General features: G+C 39.4%; 1 protein-coding gene across 2 annotated transcripts in view; it reads right to left on the minus strand.

The window, feature by feature from the left end:
- Positions 1-19,149, minus strand: part of SH3RF1 (SH3 domain containing ring finger 1) — a 93,046-nt gene that overhangs the window by 16,565 nt on the left and 57,332 nt on the right. For both annotated transcript variants that reach the window (XM_075751866.1, XM_075751867.1), the window contains exons 5-8: positions 15,540-15,842; positions 14,485-14,595; positions 2,677-2,831; positions 95-265 (exon numbers count right to left, since the gene is read on the minus strand). In XM_075751866.1, the coding sequence (XP_075607981.1) occupies positions 95-265; positions 2,677-2,831; positions 14,485-14,595; positions 15,540-15,842 (740 nt within the window). The remainder of the gene's footprint in view (positions 1-94; positions 266-2,676; positions 2,832-14,484; positions 14,596-15,539; positions 15,843-19,149) is intronic.

A 19,149-nucleotide genomic window follows, 5' to 3' on the forward strand; every position in this document is an offset into this window, starting at 1 on the left:
TCCTCTATTATCCAATTTTAACATTAAATACAGAACAGAATAATTTTGGACTTGAAACTAGACAAACTATTTAGACACTTGTATAAAAATATACCTTGTAACTGGAGCCACATAATTTCCAGGAAAAACACCAATCTTGCTGGTATGCATGGAAGTTCCCTTGAACCAGCCATCTTGACAGCGTTCAAACACTAAGAACATTTCTCCCTTCCGCAGTTCCAGTTCATCTTCTTTTCGAGGACTGTAAGGGTATATAGCAATATACCTGAAAGACAGGAAATGAAATTGATAAACCTAAAACAACTGAAAACATCGCTTGTGTTTTCTGGTAGATACAGTTCAGTCAGAGATGAGAAGGCATGGCAGTAAGGGTTATGCGTTAGTCGATCCATCATACTGTTACAATATTAAAACAGAAGTTATGGTGGTATTAAGGGAAACAATGACCATTATGAATATCCTCCTAGCTGCACCTGAATGTAATGTACAATACTTCTAATAAGATTGTCCATTTTCTTAATTAAATTACTGAACTTAATCAAATAGGTGTTTATCAGCTACAGATCCCAGCATATCCCACTTCTCTCTTCCTACACCTGCTTCTAGTATCTCTTGCACACTGTAACATGCCAACTACTTTTTTTTTTTTTTTTTGAGAGGTGGGGAGCACGGAGAAGTTCTGTTAGTTGGGAGTGAAAGATCAGTATCAGAACTACTTTTCAAATTGCAGAATTGCAATCGCCCTGTGCAACTGCAGTGTCAAAAAAAAAAAAAAAAAAAAGACATGTTACTAGAACTTGGGTAAGGTAGCCAGCAGTTATTCACCTTTTTTTCCTTCTAAGCAACATTAATGCATAATCCAGTGCATCTGAAATCATAGTGAGAGTTCAGAAACATTTTGCATTTTTCTTTTTAAAAGACATTCTTAGGGAAAAAAGAAAAAAAGTAAAAATAAACCTGAAGCTCCTGCAGGGGCATGCTAGAATATTCCCAGGGAAGTCTTCAAATAAGATTGTGCAAACTCTTATTATCACATTAAAAAGCGATACTGTTTTAATCACCACAGCGTTCTATTTTCTGCCATAGTTTGAACATAAGAAAACTGTTTAAATCGCTTATATAAAACTGTTTATATAATTATGGATCCAGACCTATGGGAAATAGCATTCTAATAAATCACATTTTCTCAAAAAAATTATACTTTTCACAAGAGGTATCCAATTAGGTTAGATGGGTAGGTTATCCCATTTTTTGAAAAAAAGATCCACAATTACTTGCAATGCTAGTCTTTTCTACTCCTCTTGTTACCCCAAGGGTAAAAAAGCGGTTTTACAAAACACTCTCTCCTCAAAACGGTCTTTTGTCTCAGTAACGACAGCATTAACTGTGATGCTTCTCCTTTTTGTATTATATTTTTGTTCCTTGCTGTCCACCCAGGAAATTTTGCATTATCTGCAAAAATGCTTTAAAGCAATAAGGTAGGTATAAGGCAATATAGGTACCTGGTAAAGCAAGTCCAAACTGTGCTTTAAAGGCAACATATGACACACAAGCAATAGAAGGCTTCACGGGTACGTGATTTAGGACTGATCTACAAAGCCACATACTGAAGCTCTATGGGAAAGCAACTGATGTGCTTTAATTGGTGTTCATTAACTTTCCTTTTAGTTAAATCATTCCAAATTTCATTAGTATCCTCATACAGAGCAACCCTTTGAAGATGGAGGATGGGAATAAATGAGATGGGAACTTGATTAACTGCACTAAGCACAATAATCCATAAGCAGCAGTGTTAAAATGCTTGACACCAAAGAAACAGCCCAAATCCAGATGCACCTGCTATACAAGAAGGGTGCTCTTTTGGAGTGGGAGGAGACCTGGTGGGAAGATAAAAATAAAGACACAGAACAAAAGCAGTCCTTGCATTATTCAAACGTGTCCTATTAGATAGTTCAGCCAGTACTGAATTTTATTTTTTCTTTTATCGTTCTTATTCTTCAAGCTGCACACAAAGAAGTTTCCAAGAAGAAAGATGTTGTCAGCAGCACATGTTAATATACAAAATATTTTCACCCAGAAGGATGACGCACATTTACTTGTATTACAAGTGTGAAGACATAATGCTAACCAGCAGCTTTCTGCCTTCATTCCAAATTGCCACCCACTAATTAAGTGAACTGTAGAATCTTCAGTCAAATTTCAATTGCAACTTACACAAGCAGTCTGACAATAACATGCTAATGTAACAGTCTAAATGAAATACAGCACTTTCTGTGTTTTGGCATAAGTTATTCCATATGAGAATAGCCTTTTCATTCCACACATAACAGAAAACATTGAATAAATTCACTTGAGAGTTTACCACATGCAAGTCATGCAGTCTTCATTGCTAACTCAAAGATTCATTCATCTGCCTGCTAAATACTTTATAGAAGTGAGTCCTTTCTATACACAGGAACAGCTGATTATATTTACCTAAGACATAAATAACCCTCAGTATGAAGGCTGTTTGGGGATATCACCCTTACGTACGTTTTGTTGCTTTTGTTCCGAGTTGTATGCTTGGCTTTCTGGGAATTCTAGCAGAACATAGCCAGCTGGCATGTTATAAGAACATGTGAAGTTATTGATTTCATTCCATTTTTCTGACTGGCGAAAAGTTTCAATTTTACTTACACACTTGGACGACTTTGTGGTCGTAAATGTGCCATTTGGTCAATTGATCCTGACGTAGGCCTTTGTATTACACCTGCAGACTGAGGTCCAGAAGAGGCCGATGCAATGATTGCAGCAGACAAGAGAGGTGGTGGCGGAAGTGGGGGATTCATATTCTGATTTTATGAGAACAAAAAAAAATAGCAACAGATGATCAATACAGTTTGATGAGTTGAATCAGCTCCCAAAAAAAAAGTTTGATATTCTAACGAAATGGGAAAAAAACCAGCCAAGTGCAGTACTCCTTTACCTAGTGGTACTATATAACTGGAGAGTTAGGGCTTATCTGTATTTCTCTTTTTCTAGTTTAAAATCTTGAAGTCTTCGTAGCTAATGAAGCAAATGACAAGCAATTTCTCAGCACAGGAAAAACGGAAACCATTGTTTTTAATTATAACATATTTAGGATAGGACTCAACAAATTCAGAAGCCTTCCAGGAGGCAGATTTTGCATCCTACTGTGGACTGTACTTCAAAACATGACTGTTTTTGTAATCTGAAGCTGAAACATAATATACATTCAGCAGCAGTGTACCCAAAGCCACCCCTTCTGGGGGAAATTTTCTTTTGATGTATGGGTTACAAAAGCGAGCACAATATGAGACCATAGTCGCTGAGCTATTGTTACCACTTTCTCCTGTTCTTCTAGTTTAAAGAGTTAGCTTTTGAAATTCAGTATTATCAAGACTGGTAATCTTTAACAAACACCCCAGTAAAAAGGCACAGTTCCTTCACAGGCAGATCGTAATGGGGGTCCTGCCTACAGGCTTCTATGCCTTTTGAGAATCAATGGAGCAATTGTTACCTTCTGCTCTGTAAAGCCTCAGACAATTCTTTAGGACCTTGTGTACTGACACTCCTGGGAAAAGTCTGTCACAAAAGAACTTTTCCTTTCCCCCTTCCAAAAAATAATTATTTGTGTTACAACACATACAAAACGAGTAATAAAAAACCTCCAACATTTGAAAATGTAAAACTGAATTAATTTCAAGCACGGTCTTCGACTTAACGCAATCCTTCAGTACTGAAAGAAAATTCTAAACCATGCCACTTCAGGTTTAAAAACCACGTAACAACAATATAAATTCACAAAATATCCTGAAGTACTGTCTTTTCCAGTACATCAGTATATAAATGCACAGCACTACATTATCAGTTTGGAAAATATATAATTGAAAGTCATTTTAATTTCCCCTGAAGCAGCCTACTCCTAAAGTTGGGAGTTTTTTTGGTTTGGGTTTTTTTTTGGTGGGATGAGGTTGGTTGTTTTGCTAAACAAAAACCTATATGGAATATACGTTTTAGTTCTACACTGTGTGTTTATTACCTCACTGCATTTGGTGAAAGTGTTAACAAAAAGACAGCTTTCTGAACTAGTCTTACACTGTCAAGACACAGTAAAGAACTGCATGATTAAAAGCTTTCAAATCTAGAGAAAACTGATTAACCTTTAGAGTTTTGCAATCAAAATTCTTATGCTTAGTTGTGATATAAATTGCATAATATATTGTGAAATATTCCTATTTTATTTAAAGCTTTTTTTCTGATCACACATTAACAATTTCTTAAGACCAAATAGGCCTCCTGTATCCAACACAAAGCAGACATGACCTACTGGAGAAACATCATTGTGAGCTTTGATACTAAGAGTTGAGTTATTTACAAGAACAACAATTGCATTTGCTTCACATTCTAGATCCCTGTCCATCCTACAATCTTTTTAAAATATCTTGGTAAATTCATACTGAAATACCAACATTTCTCTTTCAGTTGCTTTACAGCAGAAGTGATTTCCCCCTCGCCGTCAGCTTTAACAAATGTCTTCGCTGAATCCAATCTGAACATGAGCATCTAACTTTTAGGCAACATGTCTGTAGAATATAAATTCAAATCTTTTTTTAGGCATCTAGATTCCTTTATACTTGGTAGAACCCGTAAATCTACAATAGCAGATGGTTAGCTGGAAATCTTTAAAATTAAACCTATTTATGCACAATATCAAGGTTGTCACAATTCCACACTTCCTGCATCTCTACAGATATAAATGCTGAGCGTTGTATTTTATTCATTTGTAAACACAATATACATTGAATTTTTAGCTGCAATAAAGGCACCTTCCAAGCTCTATTTTATTCTGCTTTATTCAGATTCTGCTCCCCTCCCCATGTCTAATAGTGTGGTAATGAAACCTGCAGTGAGCCACAGCCCAATTAAACTCCTAAAGACTTGGCAAGGACTTCAAAATCTAAATAAACTACCTGATGGGCTTTAGAGGATGAACACTCCTCAGCTTGCACTGCTACAACTTGATAAAATAGATCCAAATGCTCTAGCCAAGTTTCCAAGAAGCTTTCTGGCATGTAACCATTTTTCTAGCTATTAAGAAACATACCTACCTCCAGAGCACAAGCTAGTTTTGATGGTTCCCATATTCAACATTCTGTGAAAGAATATATGCAAACCCCACATGATTTAATAAAATACACTTTTCAAAATAACTGAAAGTATTTTTATTTTAGGTACTTGAAAGGGAAAAACTGAAAGTTTCTGCGACTATTTTTCAGACAAGTGTACTTTCAACCATATAAAACAGCAAATAAGTGATAAATTACTTTTTTTTTAATCAGATGAAACATTACATAATTTGATAATGTATGTAAAAACTTCAAGTAGCACCTATACTCCTTCTCTCAGAGAAGTCTGCTGCCTCCCCGGGGCCCGTGTCAAGGACATCACTAGGAAACTCCCCAGCCTGGTACAGCCCTCTGACTATTACCCACTGCTGCTCCTCCATGCTGGGGATGAAGCAGAGACACGTACCACGAAAACGATCAAAAGGGACTTCAGGCTCTTAGGACAGTCACTGAAGGATTTGGGGGTGCAGGTAATATTCTCCTCCCTCCTTCCAGCTAAGGGCAGCAATGTTGGGTGGAACAGGCGGACACAGTCCATAAATACACGGCTCCGTGGCTGGTGTCAACATCACAACTTGTGGGTTCTTTGACAGTGGGGCGGCCTACATGGCACCAGGCCTAATGAACCCTGATGGGATTCATCTCTCTCAAAGGGGGAAGAGGATCTTTGCCCAGGAACTAGCGGGGCTCATGGACAGTGCTTTAAACTAGGCTTGAAGGGGGAGGGGGATAACATCAGGCTTGCCAGCGACATGTTGTGGGATGATGTGCCCAGGTTGGAGGGATGGGGGGCTGGCAAGGGCCCTCGGCCTATTGCTCAGAGACATGCTGAATGCACTACAGCATGCTCAAAGCCTAGAGGAGACGAGCCAGGGGCTCCAGATGCAACAGGAACCAACGGAGTAACACTGGGAGAATACATCAAAAGAATTCCAGCCACCCCAGCCAATAAGTCAGCCTCATCGGGGGCACAACTGAAATGCCTCTACACGAACGCACGGAGCATGGGGAATAAACAAGAGGAGCTGGAGACGCATGTGTGCCTGCAAGGCTATGATCTTATTGGCATTACAGAGACGTGGTGGGACGGCTCCTATGACTGGAGTGTTGGGATGGAACGGTACAGGCTCTTTAGGAAGGACAGGCAGGGCAGACAAGGAGGGGGCGTCACTCTCTACGTCAACGATCAGCTGGAGTGCATGGAGCTCCACCTGGGGATGGAGGAGGAGCCCACCAAGAGCCTACGGGTCAGAATTAAAGGGAGGGCTGGGGCAGGGGACATCATAGTGGGGGTCTGCTACAGGCCAGCTGACCAGGGGGACCAAGCAGATGAAGCCCTCTATAGGCAGATAAGAGCAGCCTCAAGCTCACAAGCCCTGGTCCTTCTGGGGGACTTCAACCACCCTGACATGTGCTGGAGGGACAATACAGCTGTGTGTGAGCAATCCAGGAAGTTCCTGGAATGTGTCGATGACAACTTTCTCCTCCAAGTGACAGAGGAGCCCACGAGGAGAGGTGCCATGCTGGACATTATTCTCACCAATAAGGAGGGCATGGTAGGGGACATCTATCTCAAGGGCAGCCTTGGCTGAAACGGTGGAATTCAGGAGCCTCAGGGCAGCAAGAAGGGTGCGCAGCAAGCTTGCTACCCTGGACTTCAGCAGAGCAGACTTTGGCCTCTTCAGAGATCTGCTTGGTAGAATACCATGGGACAAAGCCCTGGAAGGAAGAGGGACCCAAGACAGCTGGCTAATATTCAAGGGTCACCTCCTCCAAGCTCAGGAGCCATGCATCCCAACAAAGAGGAAGTCAAGCAAAAACAGCAAAAGGCCCCCGTGGATGAGCAAGGAGCTCCTGGGCAAAGTCAAACAAAAAAAGGAAGCCTTCAGAGGGTGGAAGCAAGGGCAGGTAGCCTGGGAAGAATACAGAGAAACTGTCTGAGCAGCCAGGGGGCAGGTTAGGAAAGCCAAAGCCCCTAATAGAAATTGGTCTGGCCAGAGATGTCAAGGACAACAAGAAAGGCTTCTATAGGTATGTTAGTGAGAAAAGGAGGATGAGGGAAAACGTGGGTCCCCTCCAGAATGAAACGGGTGACCTGGTTACCCAGGATATGGAGAAGGCTGAGGTACTCAACGACTTCTTTGCCTCAGTCTTCACTGGCAAATGCTTGAGCCACACTGCCCAGGTCACAGAAGGCAGGGACTGGGAGAATGCAGAACCACCCACTGTAGGAGAAGATCAGGTTCGAGAATATCTAAGGAACCTGAAGGTGCACAAGTCCAAGGGACCTGATGAGATACATCTGCGGGTCCTGAGGGAACTGGCGGATGAAGTGGCCAGGCCACTCTCCATCATATTTGAGAAGTCCTGGCAGTCCAGTGAAGTTCCCGCCGACTGGAAGAGGGGGAACATAACCCCCATTTTTAAGAAGGGTAAAAGGAAGACTCAGGGAACTACAGGCCAGTCAGTCTCACCTCCGTGCCTGGCAAGATTATGGAGCAGACCCTCCTGGAGACTATGCTCAGGCACATGGAAAACAACGAGGTGACTGGTGACAGCCAACACGGCTTCACTAAGGGCAAATCGTGCCTGACAAACTTAGTGGCCTTCTATGATGGGGTTACAGCGTCGGTGGATAAGGGAAGGGCAGCTGACGTCATCTACCTGGACTTGTGCAAGGCATTTGACACTGTCCTGCACAACATCCTTGTCTCTAAATTGGAGAAACATGGATTCAATGGATGGACCACGCAGTGGATAAGGAATTGGTTGGATGGTCATGCTCAAAAGAGTTGTGATCAATGACTCAATGTCCAAGTGGAGAACAGTGACGAGTGGCATCCCTCAGGGGTCGGTACTGGGACCGGCACTGTTCAACATCTTTGTCAGCGACATGGACAGTGGAATCGAGCGCACCCTCAGCAAGTTTGCTGATGACATCAAGCTGTGTGGTGTGGTCGACACGCTGGAGGGAAGGGATGCCATCCAGAGGGACCTGGACAGGCTGGAGAGGTGGGCCCGTGCGAACCGCATGAAGTTCAACAAGGCCAAGTGCAAGGTCCTGCATGTGGGTTGGTGCAATCCCAAGCGCAACTATAGGCTGGGTGAGGAATGGATTGAAAGCAGCCCCGAGGAGAAGGACTTGGGGGTATTGATTGATGAGAAGCTCAACATGAGCCGGCAGTGTGCGCCTGCAGCCCAGAAAGCCAACCGTGTCCTGGGTTGCATCAAAAGAGGCGTGACCAGCAGGTCGAGGGAGGTGATCCTGCCCCTCTACTCCACTCCTGTGAGACCCCACCTGGAGTACTGCGTCCAGCTCTGGGGGCCCCAGTACAAGAAAGTCATTGAGCTGTTGGAGCAAGTCCAGAGGAGGGCCCCAAAGCTGATCAGAGGGCTGGAGCACCTCTCCTATGAAGACAGGCTGAGAGAGCTGGGGTTGTTCAGCCTGGAGAAAAGGCAGCTCCAGGGAGACCTAACTGCGGCTTACCAGTACCTGAAGGGGGCCTACAGGAAAGATGGTGAGGGACTGTTTATCAGGGAGTGTAGTGACAGGACAAGGGGTAATGGCCTTAAGCTGAAGAAGGGTTGATTTAGATTAGATAACAGTAAAGAATTTCTTTCTAACAGAGTGGTGAGGTACTGGAACAGGTTGCCCAGAGAGGTTGTGGCAGCCCCATCCCTGGAAGTGTTTAAGACCAGGCTGGATGAGGCTTTGGGAACGTGGTCTAGTGCAGGGCGTCCCTGCCCGCAGGGGAGTTGGAACTAGATGATCTTTAAGGTCCCTTCCAACCCAAACCAGTCTATGATTCTATACTCATGCTCTGAAAATTCATACATATTACTAATTTTAGATATAATTAGGCTGCATTCCCACATCAGTCAACTGAAGATCAATAATTCAGCTCACCCAAAGAATAACAAAAGGCACAGCAGTCGAAAAAAACATTCATTAATTGTCTTTGCTCCCACAAGGTCTAGGAAAAAAATATAAGACTTGCAAAATTCCCTAAGGGCTAACAAATTAAGGCTCATGTTTAACGAAATTCCTAAACTATAAATATATGTTATCAAGAATAGGCCTCTCATACAAAACCTCATTATTTCTTTCAGCTGCTTCCTCTTCCAACAAAAGTTGATTTGAATTTTTGTTGGTTGAAACACAGTTCTTACTTAAACGTCCTCCTGACTGATTTATACTATTGAATCAGCTGGAACTACATGAAAGAGAGCTAAATGTCATCAGTATACTATAAACCTCACAGCTTGTGCCTCAGTAATAATAATTCAGACTACCTTATACATTTTATCACAGAGGGGCAATTTTTTTTGCATACGGTCAAGAGAATGGGACCAGAAAAAACAGGGATTTTTTTAATTTTTGAAACCTTCAGCATCTAAGTGAATATAAGCCATCCAAATATAAACCACCTATTTCTGCTAGTTAAGCGCACATACCAAGACACCATTTCAAAGTCAACATATTCAACCTGCAGAAGTAGCAATATGGGTATCTAGATCAACTGCTGTCTGAAATACTTTTAACTTCTCAAGAGACTGTAAAGGCAGAATGAAAGGAAGCTAAGTTAGCTGTTGTTGCTACATTCTATTTTTCTTCTGTGCTTTTGAATGTAACTCTAACTTTACCGTGGTGTATTTTCTCTCTGTTTTTCCCATATCATGGTTCAAATCACATACTTCCAAAAAGAGTTTTTTCAGCAAAATCTATGGCAACTAGATCTCCTCTGTTAGATAACTACCTTATAAATTACAGCCAAGAATTTCCTCCCAAGTGAATGAGCCCTACATAATTGTACATGCATATTTTCAGCCAACAACTATTGAACTTGACATCTGCTATTTATATTTCATAAAGAACTTCAAATATACTAAGTACCTACAAGGTTCATAAATGCCAGTGGCCAAGAAGAGCAGACCAATTAATGACCCCATTAAGGGCAAAGTTGTGGTTTGAAGTCCCAGAGAACAATGTAAGTGATAATAGCCTGAGCTGTGAGAAGTTTGTCTCAGTTCATAGCTTCTTCAATCAAACCTCAAAACACAAAACAAGAATTAATGCTGCTGGCTAAAGAACTGCTGCTGTAAAATAAAACTTTTAAGTAAATTATCACAGGTTTTCTGAATACAAATTAAAATTTGCTTAAGTGATACAAGCAGCAGATAGCATATATGGTCACTTGACAAAAGCACTTTCATTCCTATTTGTGCCAATTTTGGCAGCAAATTTGGAAATTGCTTGCTTCATACAACATTTGGTACCAAACAGCATCTATAAAAGATTGTTATGGACAAAATAAAATTAATACAATTTTTTGAACCATCGTAATATTTCCCAAAGTAGCAACGTAACAAACTAAAATGTGATCCTATACATGTTCACAGATAAAAGACTCCCAGGCTCCTTTTGGCTAGGATTTAACCTCAACTGTCTTAGAGAAACTTGCTACCCAATAAGACAGCTCAAAATATCTCCTCTTAACAATTAAAAAAAAGCCATCTTTCTTACAGAAGATAAGAGAAGACACTATCTTTTCTTTGCTTCTCGATTCAGGACAGATAAATGTAGCAAAGATTACTGTAGAGGATTACTGTAAAGGAATATATCCTTCTCTTCTTCACTGATGGGGAATCATGCTCATCCTCTCTGATTTCTTCTTTCTCCCTTAATCTGAGTTTGGCATGAAGTAAAAGAAGTTGTATAAATGGCTTGCTCTCAAAGAACAATCAATTATTTTAAATAGTGTTCTAAACCCCAAAATGATTGACAGGAAGATCCAATTAAACCATCTTCATGCTAAAGAGAAACTCTCCCTGTCCCAATCCAACTCCCTTGTCATTTGCTTAGTATTCAGAAATGAAGAAAAAGCTAAAGGGAGAAGCTTAGAGAAATGCAGGAGTTTATACTTACAAAAGCAAAAAATACAAACGCAAAAGGACTCAAGCCAACGACTTCTGATGTATTAAATCATACAATCACAATCATTCTGTAGCTTAAAATCAATGCTTAGAATATCAGGGAAGGTATTTCCAGAAGGGAAACATCTAGAGAGACAAGAACATCACTTTCTCTCTTAACATGTCAGAACTGTTTTGCACATTTCTAAAATTAAAACAAGAGTTTATGAAGCAAGAGGAAAAGTGGACATAAAAGACACACTTCATAGTCTGTGATTATAAACTATATCATCATCTAATATCACCTATAGTAAAAGAACACAGGAACAACCTGACTGTAGCTTGAGCTGCCAGCTTGTATTTTAGTCATGCTGAAAACAAGTCAAGACCAAACAGAACATTATGTACAGAAGGTTATAGACTTTTAAAGAGGGTAGGAGAGAATAATTCAGATTCTCAATGGGAATTATATGCCTAATTAGAAACATAACCAGGAACATGGTTATCACAAAGAGAAAGTAGTACTCCAGGATACAGGGTGATCACGTGGCAGGAGTTTCACTCCATGCTGCATTTAGCACTGTAATTTAATTCCTGTGGGTACCAATGGTGAGATCGCTTTTGAACAAGCTTATGCAACTAAAGCACCCGAGGTGGCTTAATCACTTTGCACCAGCACCAAAATAAAGTATTTTTCCATGTTGGCAGCAAAGAAAGAACTACTGATTCTTAATAACAAACAAAAGTGTTACTGAGAGGAAAAAAAAGCAACTTCTGTCAGAACTTTTGAAATTATGCTTTGAATCCTGCCTACCCCACCCTCTCCAAAACGTGTCTCAGCCACAAATCAAATCAATTACTCAATGTTTGCAGCATGTATGTTAACTAGACTTGTATTCTGCCTCACAGCACAAACGATACCATAACTGATTTTGTTTGCTCAGTTCTCACAGGTATTTTCTGAAGGATGGGATGAAAGAAGTACAAGAGATTAAGTGGATTAGCATATAAGCACCTAATTGTTTCTAGCATTAGCTGTACACCTTATATGCAAAAAAGGGACCTGGGGGTTCTTCCTGGTAGATACCAAGTTGAACTTGAGTCAACAATGTGCTCTTGTGGCAAAGAAAAGTAATGGTATCCTGGGCTTCATTAGGAGGAGTCTTGCCAGCAGGTCAAGGCAGGGGACCCTTCTCCTCTCTTCAGCACTGATGAGGCCACACCTGGAGTACTGTGTCCAGTTCTGGGCTCCCCAGTACAAGAGAGACACGGACACACAGCAGAGTCCAGCAAAGGGCCACTAAGATAATTAAGGGACTGGAGCATCTCTCTTATCAGGAAAGGCTGAGAGACCTGGGACTGTTCAGCCTAGAAAAGGCTCAGGGGGATCTCATCAATGTATAGAAGTACCTGAAGGGAAGGTACTAAGATGACGGAGCCATGCTTTTTTCAGTGGTGCCCAGTGAAACACAAAGTGAAACACAGGAGGTTTGGTCTGAATGTCAGGACACAGTTTTTCACTGTGAGGGTAACTGAGCACTGGCACAGGTGGCCCAAAGAGGTTGTGGAGTCTCCATCCTTGGAGATATTCAAAAGCCATCTTGACACGATCCTGGGCAACTGGCTCTATGTGGCCCTGCCTGAGCAGGGAGGTTAGACTAGATGACCTCCAGATGTTCCTTCCAACCTCAACCACCCTGTGACATTAAAATACAATTCTAAATATAAGGAGATTATTAATTGGTTCCAGATTAACATACATTTACCAGTAGGATTGCACAGATGATCTGCAGATTGAAGGCGTCGCTAACAATAAAAGGACAAAGCATTGCTATAGCACAATCTGCATTACTCAGTAAGGCAAGGCAAGGCAAAAGCACACTGTCTGTATAATTGTCAATAATAAGGTCATCTGTCTGAAGAACAAAGAATGTGAAATACATTTATTTGGATGAGAGCAATTATTACATCACTACTGATGACAAAAATTTGTGGGATCATAGTGGATATTTAGCTGAACATAAACTTCGTGCTACACTCAGCCAAATGAATGGATGCAAATCCTCAAGATATAAACATCAGTCTAACAGGATAAAAGTAAAAGGGTCATATTATTAATATTTTCATCACTGAAAATGACTGTGCAGTACTGTATCCAGTTCTGGAATGTGCTCACCATGTGCCTGCTGTGCCAGAAGAAAGTACTGGAGATAATTCAGAAAACAACAGCATCATAATTTTAAGGACTGAACACCGTAACTTATGGTCCCAAAGACGACTGTCAAAATGTAACCTCTCAGCTGTGACTAAGCCACACCTAAGCATTTACTTACACAACAAAAAGTTGATAATAGAAGACAGACAATTCTGCCTTTCATTTAGCAGACAAATGCGTAAAATGATCCAAGTGCCGAAAGTTGAAAACAAAACCAGACAAATTTAGCAGCAAGATTATTCATCATGTTTTACTTGCTTTAAAAGACTGCAAGGATAATTAGACACCTAAACAGATCAAACTTTGGGGTATTTTTTTTTTTTTTAAACTAAGTAGAGATTTATTATTCAACTGTTGGTATCCCTCCCACAAAGGTTAGGGGCACAATTTTTGGACTTGAAAATTAACTAAATTTTGAGAATTCCTATGATCAAAATAAAGGCTCATTAAGTTCTCTTGAAGATTTCTGAAAGCTGGTATCCACAATCTTTACTACAGTTAAGGTCAGGCTCTGTCTGATAAGTGTGGTATGATATAGGACATTCTAGAGCTTTCTCCATCACAAGCATAGCAAAATAAAGAATTTCAGTTGGTTTTGGAATTAAATCCTGCACTTTTTGAAGACAATGTCATTTTCTTTGTCCAAAGGAAACAGTATTGCCATGTACTCCTTCTTTTAAAAGATAACCATTTGCAACATTTTTTCATATTGATCCCCAAGAACCTTAGACACGCTAGATGTGTTCCTCTGTCATAGGCATACACACAACTAAAATAATCTTATTTAAATAGGAGAAAGCAAAGTTTTGAAACTTATTTCAGAGAATCTTGATAATATTAAGTAAGACAAAAATATTTGGCAGTTGTGGTCTCAATTTGATGTTTGTTTCTAAGATCTTGCTTATTTCCCCTAACCTCCTCACCCCCCAGCATAATCTCTTTCCTACTCATGCTGGAAAGAAACACTGTTCTGGAATGAAGTGTGTTTCTTGTGTTTACTACAGAGAAATGACAGAGGAAAGCTGGTGAAATGTTTGCATCACAGGATGCAAACATTATTGTATCAATAATGCTTCTGCTATAGTTCAATTTATACCATTGTCTATCACATAGACAATCATCATAAAATCAGTGTATCAGAACTCAAGAAAGAAAAAAAAGACAGAAAAAAAGACTGTACAGACCAAAGATAAATGGGAAGGCTGAGTTTTCTTAAATGGTACTTACACCAAGAGCAGCTTGGTAGGTAACTTCGGATGGGAAGGTAAATGAAGGCCCTGTTGTGACTGGGCTGCTAGGGGGTGGAGTCACAATTAGCCCTGTAGTACCGATATGAACCTGTGAAAGACCAAAAAAAACCCAAAACCAAAAAACAGCTGGGTGAGTTCTGAGTAGTTTAATAAGAGCTGGGTTTGACACAGCTGTAAGCTTCATAGTCAAAATCATCAGTACTCTACTATCTGTAACTTTAGACTAGAACTAATTTTTTGTTAGATACTCATACAAACAGTATTGGATCACACTGCTCACTTCGCCCCGCCCCGACATTCCAGAAACTTTGGAGATATATTGAACTAGCAATGTCAAACACACTTTTACGAATGCCAGTTTTCTTTTTTTTTCCATAAAAGACTGTCAGATCCCAAAGACGTGCAAATAAAACAGATTTACTAGCTCATGTGAAATGCCACCAACACTTAGTCTCCATCACTCTCTCTTCTCCCAAAACATAATCTCTATGCGAAACAGACAATTGTTCACAAACTACTGTAGCTCGTTAACTAAAAGCTTTGAAGGAACAAGAGATTAACAAATAAATAAAGCCAGAAAAATATTTCTTCTTATCACAATCAGATTAATATGGTACATTTCTGGAATTAATGTAATTTTCAAGTTGAATTTACCTTTTACTTGCATGCGCTTCATTAATATAAAATATTATATTCAATTTAGAAAAAACCCAAGAAATTAAAATCACTTTCTAGTGATTAGTTTCTAGTTTCCACAGTTTAATAAAAATCTTTGTGGCACTTAAGAAATTAACAAGTGTGAAAAAAATTAGCTTATGAGACCAAAACTATTTGCTATCATTGTACAAGAAGTGTTGTAAAACGTTTTCCTTAAACGCTTTCATGTTGGAAGATAAACTTCGTGAAAGTGTATCTTAATATTAATTACATATAATTAATAATTTCAAGTAAGTAACCGGACAAAATCAGAAACCTTTATAATTATTTTAAAAAAATACACACATAATTTATATTTGATTTCATGTAAATTACCTGAGAGGGGGCACTACAGGAAAGTCCTGTCAGCTCACTTATGCGGGCTGCTGCAGTTGGGTTGCTGGAGCTGATGAGGACAGGAGGACTAATTTCCATTGAGTGGCGATTCTGAGAAGATTGTGAAGACTTGTTGGACATAGTGAGGGAGGTAAAAGAGTGCCGTTTTTTGGTGTTCTTCTTAGTATCGGTGTGCTTTTGGGTTGAATTGTTGTGGGCTGCCCCAGAAGTACCTTCTCCAGAGTCACCAGGAGAACCTGAGGGCTTATCCAATTCTATCAGCTGTTTGGCTGCTGTGTTAAACTACAAAAAAATAGTCATACATTAGTATTATTTTTTAATTTACAAAAATCACCTGAATATAACAAAAATCTACTTTCCTTTTATTCATAATATAATTTAAACCATGCAACTTAAAACTGTGACATACTGACCTACTCTACAAATTAGTCATTACAGAGTGACAAGTCTTTCACTACAAAGTAAACACACTAACTGTTGGGCTGATCTGGAGGTAAAATTTCAATCAAGAAAGGACATTATGCTCTAGTCTAGACATGGATTAATTCAGCAGTCGCTACTGCCTGTGTTATCTAGAAGTCAGACTAAATAACAGTGGTCTCCTTTGACCTTATATTACAAAAATCTGTATTACAAAACTTCTTGAATGTTCATTTCATTGTACATGTTTCTTGTTTTGTTTATAAGTATGACATAAGTCCACACCTTTCATGTGGGCTCTTGAAGACATTCCTCCTAGTATCCCTTGGTGTTTATGCACATATCTTTAACACTACCAGTATTAAAAAACAGGCTTCCTAAATGCAGATTTAAGGAGACAGTAGGACAGGCTTAAGATCCAGCTGTATCAGTATGCTGCCTAACAACAAGTAGCTATACAAGCATAAGACAGTATAAGAGAAAAGAAATATGTATTGGCAATTCTGTGGAAATACATTCTCAGCTTCTGAATTTTCTAATGCAGAGGTAGCACCTCTGTGCCTAAGAACCCTCAAATGGATTTTTCTTTTTTTAAGCTTATTTAATGAATTTTTGTTCATAATGAAATTTTCTATTTGTTTATTTGGTACAACAATATCATATTAAATGCAAACGAATCCTTCCTTTCCAATGAAGAAATATGGAATCCTGCACATTTTCTTCTTACAATGAAATGCAAGCTATGTAAGAGAGGGGGGAAAAAACCCCAAACCAACCCCTCTACATTTTTCACAAGTCCTTTATTTCCAGAAAAATCTCATTTATATTTTAGAACTACTGGAAATAATAATGTCAGAACTCTCATTCATTCATGAGCTGAAATAACACCAGCACCAGTCTTCTGAACAAGTTAACTAATGTTAATATGTACAACTAAATACGAATATTGTTACTTGGACAAGTGTAGCCAATTATGAAGAAGGGAAAAATCTTTTCTGAAGGACATCAAGATGAAAGAATGAAATCAGTTACTGTGGAAGTACTATTTCTATTCTTCAGTATATTATTTCTTCAATTTTTTTAACCCATTTTTCCACAAGTTTTAGGATACCTATTATGCTCATGAAGAGTTTTAAAACAGTATTTTACTCCACCAAAACTTTACTAGAGAAATAACACATCATTAGTTATGATAGTATGAACACTGATTTACATGCAGCTCACACAAATGACAACAGCTTATCTGAACACTTTCCCATCTCTGAGGACAAGTAGATATACCTAAGTGGTACAAAAAATAAAGAATATATTTTTTTAATATAGAAAAGGTTTTCAAGTGGTATTTCAAATATGAGATCTGGAAGGAAATTCCATGCATACACAGAAGAAATAGACAAAGTTCAAAACTAGAACTACTGGAACAATGAGGAGTCGACATAAAAACCTATTGGAATGTAACAGCAGGAAAATTAAAATTATTAAATGCTTGAAGAGGAAGAACTACCTAAAACATACTGCAGTGCAAGAGAGGCACAATGGGGGATATGAAAAAGGATACAAAGATGAAAATGTAGAATTTTTTCCTAAATGTTCTTATTGTTGGTCCTTCAGAAGGCAGCTGAAGAGAACAGGAAGGATAGGAAACGACAATGTCACAGAACTAAACATTCCTAAGAAAACGATGGATGCTAGATTTTCCTTCCTGCTAATACTGGACATGGATCATATGGACAAAATCATTTTGTACCATTTGTGTAGTACAGAAGACATAACCATACAGCTTTCTCTAATTAACTTGCAAGCCCGTTATTCAGATAGGTTTTTATTTATTAAATTTTAACTTTAGACCGAACATACTTCTAACAGACCAGTGAAAACGATATTATTGTATCACAGAACACTGCTATGAGGCTGAAGGATATGAAACAAGTAGAAAATAAAACCAAAAAAAGCCTACTCTGCTACTCATCCTGTCAGGGTCCTATCCTTCATCATGGAAGAACATGCAGGCTTTTTCTAAGACTAATCATTTTATGTATTTTGCACATTTTATTTTTTCTAACTCAGACTGAAATTCTTCATGTCCTCCCAGAGAATCTGTGTCTCCCATACTGTCTTATACAATGGCTGCAACCACTTCTATTCTTATCTAGTCTACTCCCTTATTCAGCAGCGCCTGTTCACAAATTACCCAGATCAGAGAAAGAAAAGCAGTACTCATTTCTAAAACAAGAACTACCTAATCAGAAAAGTTAAGGGATCACCCAGGAATAAAAAACAAAACCAAAAGCCACTCTGCTAAAAGCACCCCAAGGTGCCTGTTACCCCTAATTATGTTTGTTTACCTCCTGAATCTATTAATGCCTGCAGAACCTGATTATTCTACACAGTGAACAACCTACTGGAGAAAAGTTAAGGCTATCCGTGGGACCGATTCAAGACTGACTCAAATATAAGCAACATTCTGAGCTTTCTTCTGTAGAGAAGCAAGCACAGGATAGTGGCATGAAACTAAACATGGAAGTTACTTGATTACTAGCCTCTTCTTAGAAGTAACCTGAGGATGGCAATAGTTGCAAAATATTTTGCAGAGTGCAGTTTACTTCTTCCTGGAGAAGAGAAATGAAGAACTTGCATGCATTCTCCAATGAAATGGCTAGCAGCTATTCAAGGTCACCATGGGAATGCATCCCACTCCTACTATGAAGTGTTACAATATAGCATTCCCTTCTTCAACAAATATCCCCGTATCTATTCCCACATTTTCTACGTCAGTTGTTTTTCTGTATAGATGTATTTGAACCAAAGCTTCTTTACTTTAACTTTCACATTCACATTGATTTGTTTTTTCCATTCAACAAAATTTTTGCTGTAACAGGTAGCCTGAAATCCAACTCCTCCCTTCCTGCCAAAACCCAAGGAAGCAGAACAACTTTCCAAATGGGGGCAAGACAGAGGCAGCCAGCTGAGCCCATGTCCGCGCTGCGGTAGGGGTCAAAGCTAGCAGCCAGGTTTCCGCCTGCTTGCAGCTGTCTGGAGAAATTACCAAGTAGACTACCATGCAAGACCTACTCCAGGGTCTCTTATAGCTGTGCATTGCTGTACTTATTTTACAAAACAGTTCAGGCATTCTTCACTCACATGTCGATAGCTAGAATTCAAATGTAAT

This window comes from Balearica regulorum, chromosome 4 (assembly GCF_011004875.1).
Source record: "Balearica regulorum gibbericeps isolate bBalReg1 chromosome 4, bBalReg1.pri, whole genome shotgun sequence".
Lineage (NCBI taxonomy): Eukaryota > Metazoa > Chordata > Aves > Gruiformes > Gruidae > Balearica > Balearica regulorum.